General features: G+C 36.7%; 2 protein-coding genes across 2 annotated transcripts in view; one reads left to right on the top strand and one right to left on the bottom strand.

Moving 5' to 3' along the window:
- Positions 1 to 1,632, top strand: part of ST3GAL6 (ST3 beta-galactoside alpha-2,3-sialyltransferase 6) — a gene marked incomplete in the record, with an annotated part of 48,028 nt that extends 46,396 nt beyond the window's left edge. Inside the window, 1 exon segment of the mRNA XM_015820814.1 lies at positions 1,467 to 1,632. Within this exon segment, the coding sequence (XP_015676300.1) occupies positions 1,467 to 1,559 (93 nt within the window).
- A 7,933-nt stretch (positions 1,633 to 9,565) lies between these two features.
- Positions 9,566 to 13,425, bottom strand: COL8A1 (collagen type VIII alpha 1 chain). Its single transcript, XM_015820813.1, has 2 exons — positions 12,761 to 13,425; positions 9,566 to 11,591 (listed from the first exon to the last, which is right to left on the bottom strand). The coding sequence occupies exons 1-2, from the start codon at positions 13,074 to 13,076 to the stop codon at positions 9,667 to 9,669; spliced, it is 2,241 nt and encodes a 746-aa protein (XP_015676299.1). The 5' UTR covers positions 13,077 to 13,425; the 3' UTR covers positions 9,566 to 9,666.
- Between the last annotated feature and the right edge of the window lie 12,024 nt (positions 13,426 to 25,449).

The following is a 25,449-nucleotide window of genomic DNA, read 5'->3' as shown; positions in this document are numbered from 1 at the left end:
CTGGTTTACTAAAATAAACACTAGATAGATAAGCAGACAGACATTGGTATAGAATTTGCCATATTTCTTCCAAATGCAAATTTGGCTTGGCATATATGAATCTGTTTAAAAATCAAATATATTTATAATTTGATTTTTTAGAGACCAAAACATCCCACCACAGGGTTAATTGCCATTGCCTTTGCCTTTGATATATGTACTGAAGTTCACGTGACAGGCTTCAAGTACAACCTGAAGGATCACAGCAGTTCTTTGCACTATTATGGTAATGACACCATGTCTTTGATGATTAAGGTAATGCCCTATTTTCTTTCTTTTATATGTATGTAATGTATTTCCTTTTCACTGGGTTGTATCAGATGTCAGCTTGTAGTAGCAGAAAGCATTTTCTGGGGATCTGATATTGGATATCCACCCCTTCTTTCATACAGTCTTCAAGGCTGTATCTCATATTACAGATCAGCTTTGGATGGGGGGAGGGGCAGCAGTACCTAAAGGAAGTTTAGGAGACAAAACCATTCTGAGCTATCATTGGTCATTACTCAGTGTGATGTTTATTGTTATGTCCATATTAGAGTTAGCATGCCAATAAACTGCTTTATTTAGAATCAACAAATCAAGCTCTGAAAACATAGTTTGAACATAATACAGGTAGTTCTTACTTAACAACCAGTTGCTTAGTGACTGTTCATAGTTATAATGGACCCCGGAAAAGCTAATGGTGATCTGGTTTTGAAGTTCTGCTGTCCCCCCCCATGGTCATGTAAATGTAATTTATAATGTTTTTTCTGGAAAACAGCATTTGTTTTCAGTATGTGGCTGCCCCATAGTGAAAATGGGTTCACTTAACGACCGCAGCATTCACTTAATGCTACAGATCCTGTCAGCCAAAGAACGTTAACTGACGGGGACTAGAAGATGAGCTTTTTCTGCAGCAGCCCCTGCTCTGTGGAACATCCTCCCTTTGGAGATTAGAATGACCCCAACCCTCTTAGCCTTCCATAAAGTTTTAAAGGCCTGGCTGAACTCCCAAGCCGCGGGCGCTACATGTGCCAAGGGCTCTGCTTCCTGGTATGTTGTTAACAAGGCCTGATGTCTTGCTTTGTATGTACTCAAACATTTTCACTTTTTAAAATGTTTTAATGTTTTTTATTGGGTTTTTTTTTGTTTTAAAATGTTTTTAGGATTTTGATTGTAGTGTATATTTCTGACTTGTGAGCCGTCCAGAATCATTTGCTGAGATGGGCGCTATACAAATCAATCAATCAATCAAATAAATAAATAGTGACTGTTGCAAAAAAAAAGTTGCAAAATTGTATCCAGTCATGTGGTGACCTGCTTTATGACTATCATGATTTACGACTGAAATTGCAGTCATAAATCAGGATTAAAACCCTGATTTAAAGTTTTATCTTTTTCTTCTTTTAGTTCTGAGTTTTGTATTTTTCCTTTATTGTTCTTTGCAGAATGAATATCATGACATTGATGCAGAGCAGAGATTTTTGAAGGAGCTTATAAAGCACCAAATTGTTATCAATCTCACAGAAGAACCAAATTAATGAACAATCACTATTTTTTGTAAAAGTGAATGGGGGAATTATTTTTATTTGAATTATTTTTTTAATAAAGTATTTATAGAAATTTGCCAATTTTTTTAAAAAAATTATCTCACATATCTTCTAAGAATGTCTTTGCTATACTATTAGTGTTTTCCCAGAAAGTAACTATCATAGTCATTTACACAAACATGTTAATTTAATTTAGAAGTCAAGATAAAACATTAATATAAAATGTCCCTTCTGTTGAGTTTTAATCATGAATAAAAAAGTGAAGTGCTAAAAAATTTATACACTTGGTCTCCATAACAGGGTGCTGGAAATGCATATAGTTTTTAAATCTTGTTTAAAATGAGACTGCAAACTATGCTGTTTTCAGTAAGGTGATGTGTGCATGGATTAAAGTGATAACTACTGAACAATGCAAAAAATGGCTTATGAGTAAGGCAATTCACTTTCAATAATGGAACAGCAAAACTAAAGCAGTCACTCTGTTCTGAATTTCCTTGAATTAATTAATATGTATTCAAGATGTTGCAATAGATGCTTAAATCAGAGGCATCTACAGGGAGGATTAAAAAAAAGTCATAATGGTGACCATGATTATATGATCAAAATTCCACGAGCCTTTTTTAAATATACAGTGCAATTCTGTGAATGCAAAATATTTTATCCCTCTTCCTGCCTTCTCCCAGTGGATATCCCTCCTTAAAATATGGAATACTGTAGAACAGTGGTAGCGAACCTATGGCACGGGTGCCAGAGGCGGCAGTCAGAGCCCTCTCTGTGGGCACGTGCGCTGTCGCTGGGTTTTATAAAAGCTTTTCGCTTTAGGCCTCTGCCGCCATGTACCAAAAAAAAGGTTCAATCAATCAATCAATTTCAACTTCTCGCGGGGAAAAAAAATATCTTGCAAAGTTGGAGTTGATTGATTGAACTTTTTAGTCCCACCCAGTCTGCTGTTACCACCGCAGCCACACCCACCCAATGGGCCACACTCACCCGGCACCCAGCGATACCTAAGTGGGTTTTGGGTTGCAGTTTGGGCACTCGGTCTCTAAAAGGTTCGCCATCACTGCTGTAGAAGGTTACTCTTGGATCTTGTTCAGAATGTTTTTAAAACTGTTTATTCCAAATGTTTCAGGTTTTTTTACTTTTATTGTATTTTTTGCTCTCAATTTTTACCTGTAAGGTCAGCACTGCACTGTTGTCAAAGACACAGCACAGAGTCAGTAAAAGTAGAATCCCTACAGCAGTCTAGACATTTTTCAGAAACAGTCTTCTTTTGAAAGAATAGCTTAGCTAAGGGATATCAAATTCTTATTTTACTTGCTCATCTTTAAGTGGCAAATATTATGCTTTCATAATATTTTCATCAAAACTATTTGACATTCTTTAGTTTACTAATTCAAATGGTCCAAAGTCCCTTTAAATAAAAGATGATAGTATTCTTCTAGTAGAACAGTCTTCCTAAATCTTTGAGTTTATTTGGATTTTATTTTACCCTATTTTCTCTAAATTAATATTTAGCTCTTTAGAAAACATAATTTCTTAACTTGTTAATTTTGCTTAATGGATGGCTGCAGATGACTTGTGTTTTTGAAGCTTCTTGAGGTAGCTAGTGGGATATGTTCCAAAGATGTTGAGCTACAGTTCTTATAAATATCAAAGAGCAATTTCAGACATTATAGCCCTAAATATTGGAAAACCACTTGGTTGACATACGCAACAATATGGTTTTATGTTTTACAAGTCAATTTCTTTATTTCTACTAAATCATCATTAAATGATTTGAGCATCTTTGGTCTTATGATATAGACACAGGTAAACTGAAGCCAATGTTAAAAAGGCTTTTGGCTGCAAAGTCCTTGATCCTCTCCAGCTATTTCCCTCTTTTGTCCCAATCAAAAGGAAAAATCTTATTTTTAAGCAGCACCAAATTGGAGATAATAACTGTTCCTCTTCTTTTCAAGGCTTTCAAATAGCTTCTTTGTGGCGTGTTTTTAAAGTTCTTTGTTGCCTGGGACTTGGGCAACATTTTTGAAATAGAGTTGCTGCTGAGTAGGTATTCAAGGTCCTTTTAGAAAATTAGTAATCAGGCTTATTTTGAAATATTGATAGCAGAGGAGGGTTTTTTGAAGCATCTCTGCCATGTAAGAATAGGCATGTGTGAAACTTAATGGAGGATGCATAATTTCACTTTGATGGCTGTTGATGAATAAGATTCCCAGCATGTTTGTCCAGAATAAGCTAATGCCAAAATAGGTTCCTTATGCCTAAAGGAATGCATGGAAACTTACTCCAAATATCTTTATTTTACACTGACTTGTGCCTGGCATAGCCTTTACCACTTATGAAATGTGTTAAAAACAATAAATTGTTTCTGATATAGAGGTACTTTGCACATTCATCACATCTATAGACTGTCTTTCCAAAAGTTTCTTGTGCACTTGGCCTACAATTTTGAGGCTTATTTGTATTTTTATTCTGCTTTGTAAATTCCACATGTAGAACACTGTGGTCTCAGGATTGATGCAAAATAAAACTCAATGTTGTTAAGAAAAGGACATTTCAGCTGGTGTATCATGCATCACAAGCAAGACTTGCTGCATTTCCCACTTTTGCATATCCCTTCATGGTTAATTCTGCCTACATTCAAATAGTCCTCTCTTTTCTAGTGCCCCTTGGATTCAGCTACATTCCATATTTTGTATGTTACGTGATCAGCCGTACTTCTATAATCTTGTTTATCATCTCATAGTACTACGTGAAAGGTTAACTTTTGTTATTATCTAGATTAAAAACAAATATTAAAGATTCTGACTTTGACCATTTAAAATTGAATTAAGGATATAGTCTCACTCTTTTTGAAAGTAGTTTCACTTTTTCTTAATTTGTTTTATAATTTAATAGTATATATATGAGACTGGAAACAAACTGTGGAAGATTTACACCCTTGAACTTTTCACTGGCCTGAGTCATATTTTTGCTAATATTGAATTTTTATTATCCTCTGAAATGTTATGATTTAATTTGAAAATTAAAAGTAGTATTATGGCTTTTGTTATATTAAATATTTGCTGTTTGTATTCCCCAAGCCCTTAACTTTCTTAACAGTTAAATAATCATTTCTACTTTCTGAAAATGTTTTCGGAGTAACATGCTATTAAGTGGCTGTTCAGCTTTGTTTTGTTTTTATATCCAAAGGCAAATTTTAAAGCCCATTGTAATTATTTGTGTAAAATAATAGTTTAATGTGAAAGAGACTTATTTTTGTTATAATAAATATGTTAAAATATATGCTTGTGTTTATTGCTTTTTTGAAATACTATGCAGATCAACACAGATGAATTTACACTGTTAATGATGATTCATAAGTTACCCAGTAATGGGCATCCCCCACATGAATACAGTTTTCACACTATGTCAGTACTACACTATCCCACAATAGTACTCCCCAATACAATATTATCTCTACTATAATATCCCAATAATATTCACACTCTACATCCCATAATATATTTCTTGGGTAATTATGAATAAATTACCCCGACTGTTTACAGTTTTATAGTAAAGTGGATTTTGGTAATAATCAAAACAGCTTTGTTTTGAATTACAATTAAAATTAGCATTATAAGATTTTGCAAAAATAAACAGTTTTGTAAAAAGGCCTTTTAAAATGTTTAATAGGATATAACATTAAATGATAATGCTATTTTAATTAAAATAAAGCAATTTCATGATATTTAAAATGTGAGTTTTAAAAATAAACTTGTGATTACTACTTGTGGTAGCGAATTCTATAATTTAATTGCGTATGAGATAAATAATATTTGATCTGAAACCCCAATATACAGTTTCAAGGATCCAATCTTATTCCTGAGAGAAAAATGCATCTTTCAAGCAATTTCACTATCCCATACATAATTTTATTCACTTTTATGAGAATTATTGTTTTGTTTATTGTTTGTGTGTCCCTTATGATGATGGCAGAGACAGGCTGCTGAATGGGTGCTTTATGGAAAGAAGCACATGGTTTTTCTAGGTTTTCTAGCACAACTGATTTGTTATTGATTTGTCACAGCAGATGCAATAACAATTAGCATCCTTTCCTTATTAATTGTTATTGTCTAACATTTTTGACCTGTTTGTGTGTTCTAAATTGAGTAGTATCTGCTGTTTTCTACATGCAGAAACTCCCTTCATGGGGAAATTAACAATTTAAAATACTGTATTTGTTCTCCCCCCCCCCCAGAACTTGCACTGCATTGGGTATGGCCAGGCAGAGTAGTTATGGTCAATTAATACAGCCCTCATCATCCCTACATAATTGCTATTTGTATGTAATATGAGCAATCAAAACTAGTGCAGTCAATAATTGTAGAGGATAATCTGCAGGAGCCACAAGTAACACATTTCAGAAAACTTGATTTATTGTTGTGCATCTCTGGAATAATTGAAATAAAATACTGGAATGTTGTAAAAATTATTTAATGAGACCTTTTGCAATCAGTACAAAAACTTAAATACAAAATTATTTCTTATTTTCATTTTTTATTTCTTCGCCCTAGTAACCTGGCCTAAAGATCTTTAAATTGCCCATTGTTCTCAAATAGTTTGTGCTGTAATGCATTAAGATTTAAATAATGGAAATTCCCCTCATGATTTGTATACATCCCCTATATTAGGATAATCTTTCAATTAAGCATGAAAATTTCACTTAAGATGTAGGAACAATAAGGATTAGTCTATTGGAATGTTTAAAACAAACGTGTTATGCAACACTGAAAAAGCACATGGAAGTTAAATAATTCGTAGATTACTTTTCCTATGAACACCCCTGTCAAGAAAAAATCATAAGCTATCAAAGGAACTAGAAGCCAAATTCATTAATTCCTCAACTCCTATACAGCTAGAAGTAACTTCTTTTCCATAGATGCTTCTACTCACACCAACCATCTGAATGAGGAATAAGTATTTCATCCATGTAGGGCTACTCTAGCTATATGGCTGCCATGAATAAAAGTTAATTTTGTTAGGTATGGCAGAAAGGGAGTCCCTTCTCCCCTTTCAAGCTTTTCCTGAATATATCCTTTGTCTATAACTTTTCAAGTAACAAGAGCAGAGATTAACTTGGTTAAATCCTGAGTAGAGATTAGACATTCCCATTCTAACAAAGTCTCCCCAGGAGTCCTTGCGCTTCTTGAATACATGCAATCAATGAGATCTGGGCAGCCCTACACATGCACCTGTTTGATGTGGATCAAACAGGTGGCACTGCATATAATGCTTTTGAAATCTGGATAGTTTTCATCACAAGATTTCTGTTAAGCAGAAGAAAGGATGAATTTAGTCCCTTGCAGTTCCTCTTGTTAAGCAACAATCCACATGATAATTTCTTGATCAACAGAATAATCCCAGTTCCAGTTCTTACACATGCAAATATTGTTCAGTAGAGGCACAGGATTTCAGCATGATCTATTCAGGTACATCTATGTCCTTCAAGTATCCTTCTAGAGTCTGTGTTAACTGAAAAGCTTAACTAAAAATGGTAATTGGGAGTATTTTCTACTGGGACTTACTAATACTTTGAAACAGTTATGAAAATCCTTCTCATGTGCTAATCTTTTGAGGACTGTTAAATTGATAAGAAAATAAAAATGAAGCCTTTCATCAGTAACTTCATGCTTCTGAAATGGATTCCTATGCAGGACCTATCGCTGCAAGCATAGGAATTCTGAGTTATTCTCTTTACTCATTCATGTACATCTCCTAATGGACTAGTTTAAGTTTCAGATGGTTTAGATTTTAAAACTGTCAGTGCTGGATGTTTGTTATAACTGCTGTATATTTGTTGATTTTCATTTTTTTTGCTGTTTTATTCTTGAATAGGATTTATTATGTCAACAGCACTTTGAAGACTTCTATCTTTAGTGGCAGACTGGAAATAATTAATGTATTATTATGGTTGGTTGCACAGTCAGCCAGATTTTAAGACTTAATTTGGCATTGTTATCACCTATTAAATTCTTCTGAAGGACCTGGGATAGACAGATGTTGTTGTTTGATGGTGTTACCGATTGTAGGAGGTAAGCTGTTCCAAATAAAGCTGCCTTTTGCAATTTACTGAGGGTGATTTTGTCAATCGTGCTAAATTGGTGCTCCAGATGTTTTGGGATTGCATCCAAGGCGCCTATTACTATTGGTACTAGTTTTGCTATCTTTTGCCATAGTCATTCTGCTTCTATTTACCAGTCTTTGTATTTTTTATTTTCTCCAGTTCTTTCTCTTCTCTTCTGTTGGGCAATATCTACCATCCAGACTGTTTTGTTTTATCAACAGTTGTGACTGGGGCAAGTATGTTTGTATATTTGAATTCTAAAATCCCAGACACTTTACCTTCTTCACATTTTATTACTAGTATTTTGTGATTCTATCAGTTCATGTTTACAGGCAAATGGTATTTCTTGCAGATGTTCCAATGCACCATTGTTGCTATTTTGTTAGGCCATTGTTTGTTGTTAGTCTGTGTGAATCTTTTAGGAGTTTACACAGTGATACACTGTTTCTTCAGGTTCTTTGCAGCTTTGACATTTGCTTTCTGTTGCTGGCTTCTCAATTTTAGTGTTGCATGGATTTGTTCTTGCGTAGCTAGAATTAGCCCCTCTGTCTCTTTCTTCAGCTTTCCTAGTCTTATTTGCTTTGTCTGCCATTTTTTTTAACGTACTGGCCATGTAATACTTTGCCATGCCATGTCTCTTTTTATTATTATTATGTACACAACAATGTGAGATGCCAGTTCTTTAGCTGTGTTGGCCTTCATACAGACTGATTTCTTTTCAAGAACCCAGGATGTCATAATTATTGGCATAATATATGTGTGGCACTAATAATCAATACAAGTTATTATGTATATGATATTAAGTTGGTGTCAATTCTTGGCAACCAGATAGACTTTATTCAGGATGAAATAATAATAGCCACAGTATTTTGCTGCTCCCACATACATATGAATTTCTAATCTCCATATATTTAAAAGCCAAAATAGGCATTTAGGAATACTCCATAAGATAGATGAAATTAAGATAATTACTCTGTTATATGGCATTGCTTTTATGCAACTCATATGGATTACAAAATTTACAAAACTAAAGGACTGTGCTATTCTCAGTCATTGCTAGCCACCTTTGTTAAAGGACAAATGAAAATGAATAAGCTTCCATTTTGAGCATATCAAACATCCAGTCCTATCATTTCTTGATCAACAATGAAAAATGATCACATATTGGCTATTTGTGTATTAGATAATTCAGCCTTACCTGGTTTCAAATGCACCTTGCCATTTTCTATATTTATTTTCTGTGATCCATAGGTCAAATATGCAACTGTTAATCTGTGCTGCACTAACATTACTTGGTTTGTAAACACCCTTTTTCCTCTTAAGTCATTGATTTACAATACTCCATAAACCAATCTGGAAATATAAACATTTACTTGCAATATAAATATGACCTATTGCTTGCTGGGGAAAAAAAAGCAATGCCATGGATTTCAGTCAATTTGCTAAGAATTAAATTGCTTTCTAACACTGAGATTTGTCCTTTTCTACTATTTTTGTCGATATGACCACATAAAAATCTTATCTAGATAAAAAAAAATTATCTTCACATAAAAATAGAAATTTTGGTAAAGAGAAGTTGGTACATGATTATGGAGTCTTCTTTAAGTCATTGCAGTTTTTGTTATAAACAAATTGTTATAGTGTTATTATAGAATAAACTTTTGTTTCTTGGTCTGTCACCTTCCATTTGGAAGTTTCACCCTAGAAGCAAGTGATCAGTAAGCACTTTATGTAAACCCTGACATGACATAATTTTTAATGCAAAGAAGCAGACAAATGTTGAAAAGATTCATTGTACAGCAGCACGCCAATTAACACTGGGCTTATCAATAGTTCTTCTTTATAATGAGCTGTACGTATAATGTTTAAATTTGTAATTTTATTTTAATATTGTACATGTTGGTCCAAAAAATGATCAATAAATGCACCTTTCAATGATATAGATTTGGAAACACAAAAAAGAGCTTTCATTTCGTCTGAGTGTGCAGTTTACATTGGATACAATAAATATCCAGAAAAAGATGAGTGAACGTATTGCCCAGCATAAAGTCCTGCAGCCTGTTCAGATGGCATCTGGATATAAACTCTGTCACCATGCATCAGCTGGACAACGGCACTTCCGGAAGCTTGGTCCAGGAAACCTTTCTTGTATTCATCATATGTGTACATCAATGGCTCATTGTTTTTAAATAATGCCACCCAGACATTTCCCCCTTTGCAGTGTATGTGGTAAGCGAAGTAGTAGATCCCAGGGATTTCACAGGTAAAGACACCAGTCTGTGGATTATAATTCTGCCTGCCATTATAAAGGAGCTTGTCAAACATCACAGGAACCCTGACCCGTGGAAAAGGAGTGGTGAGCTCAGCTGTGAAAGCTGGCATTTCATAGGCGGCGGCGGCAGCGGCAGCGGCAGCAGCACCGTTTTTGCTTTTCTTCCCCTTATAACCATATGGAGTCTTTATTCCATCAAGTCCTGGTCCCACCTCTGGCAAATGTCCCATTGCTGGCGGTGTAGGTTGCATTATTACTGGAGGGCCAGGAGGGCCAGGGGGGCCAGGAGGTCCTTGGAAACCTGGCTGACCAGGAGCACCAAGTGATCCAGGTTTCCCTGGTGGTCCAGGCATCCCTGCAATACCAGGTTTCCCCATTCCCGGAAAACCTGGTGGGCCTGGCAAACCCCGTTCACCTTTAACTCCAGGTAGTCCAGGAGATCCAATTGGGCCACTTGGTCCTGTAATACCTGGGATTCCAGTAGGGCCCTGATGGCCTTGAGTTCCTGGCTTTCCAGGTTCTCCCTTGGGGCCCATCAGCCCATGAGCACCAGGCAAACCTGGTAAACCTTTGTGACCAGCTTCTCCTTTTGGTCCAATTGGACCAGGCAAGCCTCTCAGACCTGATGGGCCCACCTCTCCTGGGAAACCAGGTTTCCCTGGGAAACCTTGCAAACCAAGGTCACCTTTGGGACCAATAGGTCCTGGAGGTCCAACAGCTCCAAATTCTCCTTTTGGACCTGGGAATCCCATCACACCTGAGGGCCCCATTAATCCAGGCTGGCCTGGTTGGCCTGGTTCCCCTGGAGGCCCAGCCATGCCAGGTGGGCCCATGTGACCTTTTTCACCCTTAGGTCCCAGTGGGCCTGGAGCACCACCCATGCCTCGATCACCTTTAAGACCAGGGAAACCTGGCTTTCCAATCCCAGGAGTACCAGGTGATCCTGGTAAACCTGGCAAGCCTTGTTCACCTTTCCCGCCTGGCATGCCTGACTGCCCTGGGATTCCATCTTGTCCTGGCTTCCCTATACCTGGAAGACCAGGAGGACCTTGAATTCCAGGAATCCCAACTAAACCCCGTGGCCCTGGTTCCCCTGGAATTCCTGTCTTGCCTAAAGCTCCCTGAGGGCCTGGAAACCCTATCATTCCTGGTTTGCCTATCCCAGGAAGTCCAACAGGACCAGGGGGACCTGATAAACCAGGTGGCCCTTTTAGCCCTGGTAACCCTGGAATCCCCACACCTTTATCTCCTTTTGGGCCTTGTGGGCCTTGTACCCCAGGTTGCCCTTTCATTCCTGGCTCACCCTTTGCTCCTGGTTGTCCCGGTAATCCTCTGTCACCTAGTTTTCCTATTCCAGGCAGTCCTTGAGGTCCTGGTGGTCCTTGGGGTCCTGGAATTCCCATAGGTCCACTCTCCCCCTTTGGCCCCATTTCACCTCTTGATCCTGGAGCTCCCATTACTCCTGGCTTTCCTGGCATTCCAGGCATGCCTGGTTTTCCAATTCCTGGGTATCCTTGTGGTCCTGGTTTTCCTTTAGCTCCTGGTACTCCATGTCCTGGCAGCCCTGGAGCTCCCGGAGGGCCTCTTGGTCCAGGCTCTCCAGGAGGACCCTGTTCACCTCTCAAACTGGCCAATGGCAATTCTGCTTTTTAAAGAGAGAAAGAGAAAGAAATAAAGGAATAGTAACGTTCATCTTGACTGCTTAGATGTAACCAATATGCTTCAAGAAGAATTGATGTACAGTATCAACTTACTAGTTGGATTATTTTTACAGAATAGTTGATGTTCAAAGAAAAGATGGACTACCTCCTTTCAAAGAGAATTACCAATTTTGTGATCAATGCTCCTGGCCCCCGTTTTTTTTGTTTTCCTAAATTGTTCCTAATGAATTATACCCATATTCAAGTTGACATTTTTATGTGTTTTTCTGCAGCAAAGTCTAGAAAAGTAAAGAAAAATGACTTGTTGGAAACAATCACTTTGTAACTTCTCCAAATCTGGAAGATAAGAATATGAAAATGGGAATGGACAAGATGCACTCCCCTGCCACTTTCAGTATTTCACTAAAATTTTCTAGTGAAAGTGTCAATGTCTTCTATTGCACTAAAGACAACAAGCTGTATAGGCTATGGGACACACATAGGCCTTTGCTTGCCAATGGCCTCTCACCTTTAAGACCAGGGAAACCTGGTTTTCCAATTCCAGGAGCGCCAGGGGGTCCTGGTAAACCTGACAAGCCTTGTTCACCTTTTCTACTGGGGACATGCCTGACTGTCTTGGAATTCCATCTTTTCCTGGCAGAATCTGCCATCTGAGGCAGCCATCTCACTCTGCCTAAGGCAGGTATAAGAACGTTTTTGGTAACAGGGCAGAATAAACTTTACATTTGGAAATGGATGAGGAAAATGACCAATTTTGGTGGCACAACTAGAAATAGGGAGTTGAAAAAAGGGATGTTTAAGCATCTGGGGTTGTTGCCAACTCTCTTTCCAACTTGAGCTTATAGCTGTTTCTAGAATAAATGCACAAGGAGTCTTCCCTTTTCCCAAAACCAAAAAAGAAAAAAGCTCAACAAAATATTCTTCATATACGTTGATTTTTGATGTTTGCAATATATTCTACGCATTTGGGCAAACTAATATTGAATATATGAAACTTGCCTTCTCTTCCATCCTGTATAATGGAATAATTAGGATTCTGAACTAGGGCCAGAAAGACTCATTTTCAAATCTAGCTTTAGCTATTGAAGCTCATCAGGAGACCTTGGTCCAGTCATTAAGCCCAACCTACCTGACATCTTGCCCATATTACCTTTCTGTTTCTTTGAAATCCTCTCCTTGCCAAGCATGGGAATCTGTGGAATTTCTTTTATATACTGAGGTATATATTCTTTTCCATATGATAGGTGCGACCCCTCCTTTCCCATGTGCTGCATTGGCACTCCATCTTTACCCAATGGCATGTGAGGTACTTGTTGCCCAAGGGGTTGGTACTGTGGCACTTGAGGAGGCATCTGCTTGATCCCATAATAAGCACCAGCTTGGATAGATCTCAGTAGCCCAAGGTAAATGATTAGCCATGTAGGTGCTAGCAATAGAGCCATAATCTGCAACAACAAATACATCATTCTGAATAGAATAACAGCAAGAACAAATGTGGGAAACTTAATCTTGGACAATGAAAATTACCCCCCCCCCCAAAAAAAAATCACTGGTAAAAGGATCTTTCCTTCTGATAAGCTTTTTAGCTATTCAGTATTAAAGCAAACAGAGCTGGTTGTAGGTCTTATGGGTTCCTATACTATTTCTGACATTTTAGCTTTGGAAGCATAAAGATAACTACCAACTGCTAATTATATTTATAATATTGCTTTGGACATTGTTCCACTACATTGCAGAATAGTAAAATGATGATTTGCAGTGGAAATATAATTTGTGTTTACAACAGTGCTTTCAAAGATGTTTTGATGGAAAAAATAGGGGGAGGGGCTTTCAAGATTTTTGTTAAAATGTAGTTATTTTGAAAAAAAGAGAAAGAAAAGACAAATGCCTAGAAATTATAAATACAGTTATTTCATAGAAAGGTTTGTATAGTAATATACCAAAACATTAAAAGAAATTATGAAATAAGATAACATTAAAAGAAAGTATGAATATACTGACAAATTTGAAATGGCAGCACGTGTTGAGTCTTTTAGGGGCTGAGTATGTGGCAGGAAGAATCTCTGTTTAAGGATCCCTGTGTTATTTCTGGGCTGGAGAATTCTTCATTGAGAGAGCCCTTTCTCCTGAAGACTTAGTTGTCCCAGGAGAACAACAGTTTCAAGGAACCATAAGGTACAGTTGAAGAGTTCAGGGCTTTCAGAAATTGTCATCCCAGGTCTGATGCCCTACAAGATTGAGAGGCCATGTTTAAGTGAGGGAAAATAAAAACACACCATCCAGATCAGAGGCACACACCATCTTGTGAAGATGAGTTTTCTCCAATTTATCCAAGAATGCCTATGATTGGAGCCTAAATGTGGTAGTACAAAGTATAATGCAAAAGGGCCAGTATTTGTAAGAAAGAAATCCCTTAAAGTCTTGTTTCCTGTATTGATGTTTGTAAATTAGGAATGCTCTTTTGATAGAAGACCAAAATTTCAAAGAAGAAATGGTAAGATTACTCAAGAAATCTAGTCTGTTTTACAAAGTCACTGTTATGCTATAGAAATACATATTTCATTTTACATGGTCTCAGAAAATAGTATACTATTGTCATGAACTATTACATAAATACTTGGTTAATCTGCTTTTAAAAAGAGTTGTTCTTACCCTTCATTGGTTTATAAGAATTGGGTTCGTGTTGAGTGACTTTCAATGGCAGTCCTACAAGTTGGTCTCTTCTTATTACACCAAACACTTAGGACCAGCTGTCTAGTTTGTTCAAATAATTTAATGTGTAATGGCTTGTGAATCAGTTTTCTTCAAGTCTTATACATATACATGTATAACTGAAAACTGATACACTAGCCATTACACATCTAAATTATGAGTATTTGATATTTGAACGCCAATATTAGCATCATCAGGGCTTTCTTGTCACAAAACATGTAATAAATGTTACTAATCTTCAGTCCCATTACTAGTACTTTTGCCTTTGCTGCAAACATATTTCTGGATGTTTTTGCACTGCTTTTTTGTTTTCTGAAAGAGAGCAAGTCTCTGAATATTATGTTCTCAGCCTGATGCTTGTTTGTCAAATCTTTGAACATCTGAACATCTGGTCTGCTCCCAAGTAAGCATACCAGTCTAATAGACCCGTGGCCCTGAAAGAGATTATTAGAATAACCAAAGATGACAAGTGATAAAGGTCTCAATGGCACTTGGAAACGGCTCCAGAAAAAAACAAACATGCCAAACCACCATAGAGACTATGCCAGGAATGAATCTCATAACATGCTTATTTTATTCCGTAGTTCCCTGTTTGAAACTAATGAAAATCGAAAAACAGTGATGACTTATTGTTCCTAATAAAACTAATTTTTGTTATTTGGAAAGCATTCAGAGATTTGCAAACCACCAGTTATAACAGTCATAAATTCAAGCATTTGCTTAACATTTTTAATGTTCACTTACGGTACTCCTCGAAGACATTTCAGGAGCCCTTTGCTTCTCATCTTTTTCTGCTGCAGTATTTCAGCAAAAGATTCCATTAGTTGTATTCACCCCTAAACCTGTCTAAATCCTCAGTAAATTTAAATAATTTAGTAATACATAACTTGTATGTGTGTTAGTCTTAGACTGTTTCCTAACTGTTTGGTGATGACAATAAACTTATTCATGAACAGCTTCCTATATGAGGAATCACCCTTTCTGGCAAGCAAGCCTTTAACCAGGAATATATGAGGAACTCTTCTTTGAAGCTTCATGTCTTTCTAAGCTGTCCTAGTGTCTAACTCTCTCCTTAAAAATATTCAGGGAAAGGGTACATGGAATTATTTCTAAAGTATAATAATAATTACTATGTGAAAGGCTGGTTTCAGACATGGTACTAAATCACAATGGTTGGCTTAATGCGGTGTATGAACTCAGATAACTGCTATTAGAAAATATAGTTTAAAGCAGTGTTTCTCAACCTTGACAATTTTAAGGCATGTGGACTTCAACTCCCAGAATTCCACAGCCAGCATTGCTGGCTGTGGAATTCTGGGAGTTGAAGTCCACATGCCTTAAAATTGTCAAGGTTGAGAAACACTGGTTTAAAGTAATCACTAAGCATGGCTTGTGAATACATTCTATGTTTTCACCAGCTTTCTAAATAGACACTCCTTTTGCCTGTAGGAGCACAGATAACTACACAGAGATCTTGTTTCAGCACTTACCAAGAGGGTCAGTAAAACTCTGCAGAAATAATAATTTCCTCTGAAGTAAACTGGCCTGCCTGTGAAATACTACATACAGATAATATAAGCTGCCCACATCCCACACAGAAATGATTATGAATCTTTCACAATTCATGGACAGCAGAAAATAGAAACTAAGAAGCAATGTTGGTAATTGTACACTAGATGGAGTGTTTGTTTCAAGATTCTGAAATTCCTTTATTTAACTAACATTCATTTCAAAAACAAGGTGTGCTTATGGAATAATAAAAATGAAATTGTTATCAACTGCCCAACATTCCAATATCTTCCTTCAAGGTAAACTTCCTTTCCAAGAAAATCATACTTTCTTCAGCATTCAAATTTCAGTACTTGATTATGTGATATATCGTTCTGCAATTATTACAGCCTCTTAACGCAGCTGGAAAAGCACAAAGCTTCAAACAGAATAGTTTTACTTCAAATAAATCATATTCTTCAATGAAATATAATGGGCAGGGCACTAAAACCTCAGGAATTTAGATTCATTTTTGGCACATATTTTCCTATAAAAGTGAAAGTTAAGAACAAGCAACTTGGGATTTGGAGGCCCACATATATCGTATTAAAATAGCTGAAAAGCACATACTGTGCAAATCCATAATTACACCCAGCTTTCATTCTTTGGTTTTAGTCAACAGTTTAAAGTCAGCTACTAAGGACTGGAAAAGAGCTGATGTAGTTCCCATCTTCAAAAAAGAAAAAAAAATGGATCCAGGAAATTACAGACCTATCAGCCTGACCTCAATACCTGGGAAGATTCTGGAAAAGATAATCAAACAACGAATTAGCAAACACCTAGAGGCAAACAAAGTCATTACCAAAAGCCAACATGGGTTTGTCAAAAACAAATCATGCCAGACAAATCTTATTGCATTCTTTGACCAAGTGACAAAATTAGTGGATCAGAGGAATGCTGTGGATATAATTTACTTGGACTTCAGTAAGGCATTTGATAAAGTAGATCACAACCTACTACTTGATAAGATAGAAAAATGTGGGTTAGACAGCATCACCACCAGATGGATTCGTAGCTGGCTGACCGGCCGTACTCAGTGTGTGGTCCTCAATGGAACTGCATCTACATGGACGGAAGTGTGTAGTGGAGTGCCCCAGGGCTCTGTTCTAGGCCCAGTGCTCTTCAACATCTTAATCAACGATTTGGACGAGGGGATAGATGGGGAACTCATCAAATCTGCAGATGACCCCAAGCTGGCAGGAATAGCCAACACTCCAGAAGACAGGCTTAAGATACAGGAGGATCTGGACAGACTTGAAACTGGGCGCTATCTAACAAAATGAAATTCAATGGTGAAAAAAGTAAGGTTCTACATTTAGGCAAGAAAAACCAAATGAACAGTATAGGTGGTACCTTGCTCAATAGTAGTAACTATGAGAGGGATCTTGGAGTCCTAGTGGACAATCACTTAAATATGAGCCAGCAGTGTGCTGCAGCTGCCAAAAAAGCCAACACAGTGCTAGGCTGCATTAACAGAGGGATAGAATCAAGATCACGTGAAGTATTAATACCACTTTACAATGCCTTGGTAAGGCCACACTTGGAATACTGCATCCAGTTTTGGTCACCACGATGTAAAAATATGTTGAGACTCTAGAAAGAGTACAGAGAAGAGCAACAAAGATGATTAGGGGACTGGAGGCTAAAACATATAAGGAACGGTTGCTGGAATTGGCTATGTTTAGTTTAATGAAGAGAAGGATAAGGGGGGACATGATAGCAGTGTTCCAATATCTCAGGGGCTGCCACAAAGAAGAGGGAGTTAAGCTATTCTCCAAACCGCCTGAAGGCAGGACAAGAAGCAACGGATGGAAACTAATCAAGGAGAGAAGCAACCTAGAACTAAGGAGAAACTTCCTAACAGTTAGAACAATTAACCAGAGGAACAATCTGCCTCCAGAAGTGGTGAATGCTCCAACACTGGAAGTTTTTAAGAAGAGACTGGACAGCCATTTGTCTGAAATGGTATAGGGTTTCCTGTCTGACAGGGGGTCGGACTAGATGACCTCCAAGGTCCCTTCCAACTTTATATTATTATTATTATTATTAATAATAATAATATTGTTGTTGTTGTTGTTATTATTAATCATTGCACAGTCAGCCAGATGTTCAGACTGGATTTGGCATTTTTGTCTACCTATCGAGTCCTTACCAAGGATCTGGGATAGGCAGATGTGGATGTTTGATGGTATTACAGATATCGTCGCAGGATGGAAGCAGTTCCTAGTAAGGCCGCATTGAGAAGAGAGCAACAGAAAGTAAGTGCCGCCTATGCAAAGAAGCTGAAGAAACAGTGGACCACCTGGTAAGCTGCTGCAAGAAGATCGCACAGACTGACTACAAGCAGTGGCATGACAAAGTAGCAACAATGGTGCATTGGAAGATCTGCAAGAAATATCATTTGCCTGTAAGCAAGAACTAGTGGGATCATAAAATAGAGAAAGTCATAGAAAGTAATAAAATTAAACTGCTCTGGGACTTCAGAATTCAAACAGACAAGCACCTTCAACATAACACCCCGGACTTAACAATTGTTGATAAGAAAGACAAAAAAGTCTGGATAGTAGACGTGGCAGTGCCTGGAGACAGCAGAGTAAAAGAGAAAGAACTGGAGAAGATAACAAAATACAAAGACCTACAAATAGAAATAGAAAGACTATGGCAAAAGCAAGGGTAGTACCAATAGTAGTAGGTACCTTGGGTGCAATCCCAAAACATTATTATTATTATTATTATTATTATTATTATTATTATTATTATTATTATTATTATTATTATTATTGTTGTTGTTGTTGTTGTTGTTGTTGTTGTTATTGTTGTTGTTGTTGTTATTATAAGTTACTAAGGAAAAGTGGTCAGAAATGTGCGTAAATTACAATTTAATCAGAATATCTCATGAAAATGCACTTGATATTTAAATTTCCAGCTATTATTCCTTTTAAACAAATTCTTTGTTACCCAGGTGGATGTAGTATAATATTAGCATGATAATAGATTGGGCATTTAAAATGTATATTTAAAATTTGCAATAGGACTGACCAGAATTTTGGAGAGTATTGTGGAAAAAGACAGCATCCCTTTGCAAATCCTTAAAGTAGAAGTAGAAGCTTTTCTCAAGTTTGTATGGCTATCATACAGTCTTGGGAAAATGTGCTTGATTTAAAGATATACAGGCAGGTGCTATATTTGCAGGCAGGTGCTATTAGACACATGGAAGCACACGTTTGCTTTCAATCCAAAGTACGCAGAGACCTTAAAAAGGGCTATTCATTAATCTGTGCCTAATCTGAAACTCTTTACAAAATAAGAAGCATACAGTAAAGATAATCAGGGCATATTTGATTTCCATGCTCAATGTTTCGTTTGCAGGCAGTAGGTTGGTTTGCATATTAAAACATATTTAAATAAATAGTAATTGTGAAATGAATGTACCCTAGGAGCAAAAAAGCAAATTCAGAAAATATGTGTGCTCTGTGACTACATGACACTTAATCTGAATCATATAGTCTACTCTGTTAGCTCAGTAAAACGTGGTGTAAATAATTTCAAACCCTGTCCTTACATATTAACATTTTTGGGGAAATCTATATAAAGCTTATACTTTATTTTTTTCTTTGCACAAAATTCCCTGTGTATCTAATCACACTTGGCCAAATGAAGTATTCAATCCAATCCAATCCAATCTCTCCTAGATCTTACTTTGTTTTTTTCCCTTCTGTGTCAGTATCAATATTCAGTGTCAATAAAAAAAAAACCCATAGGGAAATGAAATCCTCTTTTATTGTAGAAGATCTGAAGTTTCCAGAGTTCATGCCTTATTGAAAAAAGTTAAATATTTGTGCTGCAGCTACAAGCCTCATCACTTGGAAGTATATGGAAGATAATTTTCATAATCCATATTGTATTCTATCAAGGAACTTCCCTGTATCCAAAATTTATCATAGAAAGAAGTTTTTTAAATACAATGTGTAAGGCTAGATTAGAATCATTTAATATTGCTCTTGTTTATGACTCTCTGCTGTAATCCTGTGGTTTTATGGCCTGATGCCATAAAAGGACTCCTTCCTTTTTAAAATATAATTTTTATTGAAACATTTAAACAAGAAGATAAAAACTAATATAAAGTAAGAAAGACAAAAGAAAAAGAAAGAGAAAGAGAAAGGAAAAAAGAGAGATTTTTTTCCCCTTTGAAAATACTGTCTTTTCCTGTGCTTTCTAAAAACTAGCAAAAATGTTATTGGTCTTTCATCTTCTCACTTTGGTGCAATCCGTACTGTGTTTTCTTAGCTCTTGCCACCATGCTGCTTTATGGGCGATTTGTCTTCAAAAACTAAAGCTGTCTTAAAGTTTGTATCTTAAGCCTGAGTCTCTGCCATGTACAGTATTTCACTACACTGTACTTTGATTATCCTTTCCAAGTGGGAATGCAAAACAATAGCATCTCTTATTTTCTTTGCTTTGTATTAATTTTATAGCTCTTTAGAAACCCAGGATCCTAATCCAAGGGAGATATTCAAACTATGAAAAATGTTTTTACAATATTTTTCTTGAAAATGTCTCCTGCAGTTAGACCATTTTCATTGGAAGGGGTTTTTTTTCCATTGCAAAGACAGAATCTTTCTATAATTTGCTATGACTGGTGATAAAAACAATAAATAAATTGATTGATTCTCATGCCTATAAGCTCCTTCCAGTTCTGGAATAATCTATGTCTACCCAAATAACGAATGAAATGTGATAATTTACTTGGCAGAAAACAATACAGAATAGGGTTTGTTTTTTTTAAAAGTCTCATTTCTCGCTCCCTTCTTCACTTTCTTCTAAGGCACGGGTATCAAACTCGCCACGTCATGTGACGTGTTGCAACGTATCATGACTTTTTTTGCATTGCCAGAGTTGAGGTGGGTGCGGCCTCAGCATGATGCAACCGGCCGGTCGGCTGGCAGTTTGACACCCTTATTCTAAGGCATTCTTCCCTCAGCTGGAGTCCACATACACAGGAAAACAATATCCTCTAACAATAAGACTGTAGGTTAAGATGGTTGGGGAATAAAGGGAATTAAAGTCAAACCCATATTACATTATAGAAAGATGCTCTGTCTAAAGCAGGGGTGGCAACTATGGCAATTTTACAACTTGTGGACTTCAACTCCCAGAATTCCTGAGCCAGTCCTGCTCTAAAGTGTTCTCATGCTTGACCTTACCAGATACCAAGAGGAAGAAGTATGGGAAAACTGCCCTTTCCCAATAGGTAGGATAGGGCAAGCTCCAGTTTTTGGGGATACCTTTTGTTAAAACCACTTGATTTGGAATCACCCAGAACAGATGCCAGAGAGGGATCCCACCAATGGGATCCCACCAAGGTGTCTTTTGCCTCTTTTTCTATTCATACCTGTTGTCCCTGCAGTCCAAAGTTCCGATTGTCATCCACATAGTGCAAGAAAAATTTGAAGGTAAGCAAAAGAAGATAGAGAAAAGAAAATCCAAGTACATCTCTAACACTCATGTTTAACTTCTGTATGGATCCTCTGGTTAAGGTCATTTGCCAGGATGGGGTTTGGTATCATCAGTATACTTCTATACTCCAAATACAGGAGACTCCTGGTTTGGATTGGGAAAACAGGTTTCAGCTCAACTCTAGCAAGACCATAAAGCTTTGGGTTTTAAACTCTCCTGGATCTGGAGATTTTCTTTCTTTTGCTTTCATTGGGCCTTCAATGTCCCATGTAGAATTAGTGCATCCTTTAAAGAACTTCCTGGACTTATGGGTCTTATTTGAGGAACAGGTGATAGCTGTGTCCAGGAGGGCTTTTGTGTCTTGTGTACCAATTTATGGAATGGGAGGCATTATTCATTATTTATGCTTTGGATCATGAATGAATTACTGTAATGCACTTACATGAGGCTGGCCTACTGGGAAACTACAGCTGGCCCAGAATATAAGAGTAGAGGTAGCGGTGAGTTTAGAAACTGAGTGCAATTTACAGTGCTGCTTATCATCTATAAAGCCATTCATAAGATGAACCACTATAAAAATAGATAGAATAAATGGGTAAATTAATAAAACTTTGATTTAACAAACCACTCTTAATTCAATGAGCAATCTACTAAATGAGGTGAACTTAGAAAAAAATTATCTTGTTTTTATCTTAAATCCATGAAATTGAGGTCCATTAAACCAAAGATTTAATATGCTGCTTCTATGAAAATTGTTCATGTATTATTTCAGTTACATAAACATTCCCCCCCCCCCCCGTTCCTTCTTAGTTTTAGAATAGCACTATCTTCTGCCACAGGGATACACAGTATATAGCCACCAAACCAGAAAAAATACCTACTCCCTGGAGCCTCTCAATGTTGCTAATAATTTTATAGTAATTCATAAATATAAAGATGTAAATCACTTAATACATGAGAAATAATAATCTTCTATATTAGGTTATTTCAATTAATTACATTTAAATGTAATTCAAGCAAATTCTGTTTCATTGTTGCCTCTTCCACTATGTTGTCCTGACCCTGCAAATATTTGCAGTGAAATTCCCAGGATATTGCTCCAAGTGTGGTGTTTGACCTGAAAAGGTTTTTCCAATTTTTCCTTAATGGTAAAGGAAGCTGTGAATGAGTCAAAAAGTGTCATTCAGAACTGATTTATAACTGATTCTTACTTTGCAAAGAAAACTGGTGGGGGGGAGATGCACAGATGCTATTTCCTATACCGCCCTACTACTGGACAGAAAGAAGAATGGTGAGAGTCTCCTACATATTTTAAGGCATTCTGGGTACTTTTAATTTTCAGAAGATAGAGTTATGAATGCCATGTAGCTTTACAATCCTATATTATGATACTGTTGTCAAGTGTGGAAAAAAACACTGTCCCAATACAAATGTTGAAGTGAGATCTGTCTACCAGTCCAATAGATTTCTGCATGTGGAATGAAAAGCGATGCGATCTTGTCCTTTGCCTCAGGCATCAACATGTCTTCAGTTCAATATATAGTCTTAATATATTTTTTATAAGCAGTTGATCACAGTTCATGGGACTAGTACCTAGAACTGAAAATGTCAAAACAAAGTTTTCTTCACATAATTCATTGAATTATGATAGCAACCAGACTATTCCATACCTGAAGAACAGGCTTTTTCTGTTTGGTTTTCGAAAGAGCATTATCAGTCAAGTACCAACACTATAAATTGTTGAGATTCTTTTATTTGGAATTTCTCCTGCTGTTCTGATGAGAAGATAATGGGGCTTCAAGAATTCCAATGATACACAGAAAAATGAGTTTTCTTTTCGAGCTCTTCTACTGTTTTGTAATTAAAAATAAAGTTGAAAAGGAATCAGGCACAAATGTTTTCCATATATTTTGTGTGGTTTAATAATTGAATCCTTCCTTTGCCAAAACAATGTACTAAGTCAAATAAAGCCGATTTTAGTCAATATTATAAATTAGTCACAATTTCTAAGTATATTCCATTTTTGGTGTTGTCAGTGAGAGGTCACCAATGGATTCAGCCCAACTCTGCATCCTAAAGTAGATTAGCCTACTTTGAACTGAACTTTCCAATTATACTCTAATCTCATTCTAGGTCTCAAAGAACCTGTAGAGCTTCAAGGCCTGTAGAAACAAAAGCATTGCATTACTTTGGTAAGATTAAAAGAAGTAAGGTACATTTTATACCCAGATTTATTGACATAACTATAAGCGCAGAATCAGTACTCAGCATCCTCACTTAATTTATAGAGCCCTTAGGCATTACCAGACATGACTTCAAAAGCACTCCGGAAATTAACTGAGCCCCCTGCTAATCACTTAATAATAGCATTGCCATTAGCTACTTTGCACAAGTGTCTCTATCCCAGCAGGAAAGCCTGGAGTGATGAAAAACGCAAAAACACTCAGCAATGGCGGTGTTTAGCTTGTTTAGTTTAGTTTGTTTCCTGGGAAGACTTAAAACTACATCATGCAATGCCCTTAGCATCCTAAAGAAGATTCCCTGCTGACATATACCCTGCTCTGGATTTAATTTACTTATTCTCAGTTCAGAACATTTACTCCAATTAGCAGATGAGTTTAAATTTCATTTCAGTTTCTCATATGCTCCCTGACTTGTCATCATTTTGGAACGGGGTAGAGTATTAAACACATTTTTTATATTTATGTCATGCTGCATAATTGAATATAGCACATACAGTGGATGAATCCATGATAATCATACAATAATATTATAACAAAATCTGGAAGGCTGGGTAAACAAACACCAATGTTACACTATAAAGTACAATGCAGTTGACAAGATTAAAGCAACCATCAGACAAGCAATTAAAACACAGATGGAAATTCAGGGAAGCAAATTGGGAACAGAACATCATTGTAATTGTCATATATTCCTAATGGCTCACGGCAGTTAGATCTCTTGTTGCTTCTTCTGCACTAACTCTCCCAGATACAACAAATCAATACAAGTGATTTGTTACAATGCCTTGGTAAGGCCACACTTGGAATACTGCATCCAGTTTTGATCACCACGATGTAAAAATGTTGAGACTCTAGAAAGAGTACAGAGAAGAGCAACAAAGATGATTAGGGGACTGGAGGCTAAAACATATAAAAACCAGTTGCTGGAATTGGGTATGTCTAGTTTAACGAAGAGAAGGATGAGGGGTGACATGATAGGATGTTCCAATATCTCAGGGGCTGCCACAAAGAAGAGGGAGTTAAGCTATTCTCCAAACCACCTGAAGGCAGGACAAAAAGCAACGGAGGGAAACTAACCAAAGAGAGAAGCAACCTAGAACTAAGGAGAAATTTTCTGACAGTTAGAACAATTAAACAGTGGAACAACCTGCCTCCAGAAGCTGTGAATGCTCCAACACTGGAAGTTTTTAAGAAAAGACTGGACAGCCATTTGTCTGAAATGGTATAGGGTTTCCTGCCTGATCAGGATATTGGACTAGATGACCTCCAAGGTCCCTTCCAACTTTTTTTTTTTTATTATTATTATTATTATTATTATTATTATTATTATTATTATTATTATTATTATTATTATTATTATTATTATTATTATTATTATTATTATTATTATTATTATTATTATTATTATTATTATTATTATTTTAATTTAATTTAATTTAATTTAATTTAATTTAATAATTTAATTTATATACCGCCCTTCTCCCGTAGGACTCAGGGCGGTGCACAGCATATTAAAACAGATACAAACAAAATACATCAGAAAACCAAAAAACCCCCATAAAACCAAATTAAAAGCCAAATATTGGAAGCTGTGTGTCAATTAAAATTTTCTTAAAATCATCCCTACCTAAAATCCTCCCTAGGTCAGGCCCGCTTGCTGGAAAAGCCATGTCTTGAGGGCGCGGCGGAAAGTAAGGAGATCCGGAATCATCCGGATCTCGGGGGGTAGTTCGTTCCAGAGGTAGTTCGTTCCAGAGGTAGTTCGTTCCAGAGGTAGTTCGTTCCAGAATAGAATTACAGAATAGAACAGAATTACAAGGTAGAATAGAATAGAATAGAATAGAATAGAATAGAATTACAGAATAGAATAGAGTAGAGT

The sequence above is a fragment of the Protobothrops mucrosquamatus genome, unplaced genomic scaffold (assembly GCF_001527695.2).
Source record: "Protobothrops mucrosquamatus isolate PMUCROS unplaced genomic scaffold, P.Mucros_1.0 scaffold1186, whole genome shotgun sequence".
Lineage (NCBI taxonomy): Eukaryota > Metazoa > Chordata > Lepidosauria > Squamata > Viperidae > Protobothrops > Protobothrops mucrosquamatus.
Note: the sequence above shows the minus strand (reverse complement) of the source record. Positions and strands in the feature narration are given on the sequence as shown.

Bases quoted from the DNA above. Each gene is read 5' to 3' on its own strand.
- COL8A1 (XM_015820813.1), bottom strand. From the start codon at position 13,076: ATGATGTATTTGTTGTTGCAGATTATGGCTCTATTGCTAGCACCTACA. The intron at 11,592-12,760 runs GTAATATGGGCA...TTTAAAAAGCAG, and splicing joins GATTTCAAAGAAACAGAAAG to AATTGCCATTGGCCAGTTTG.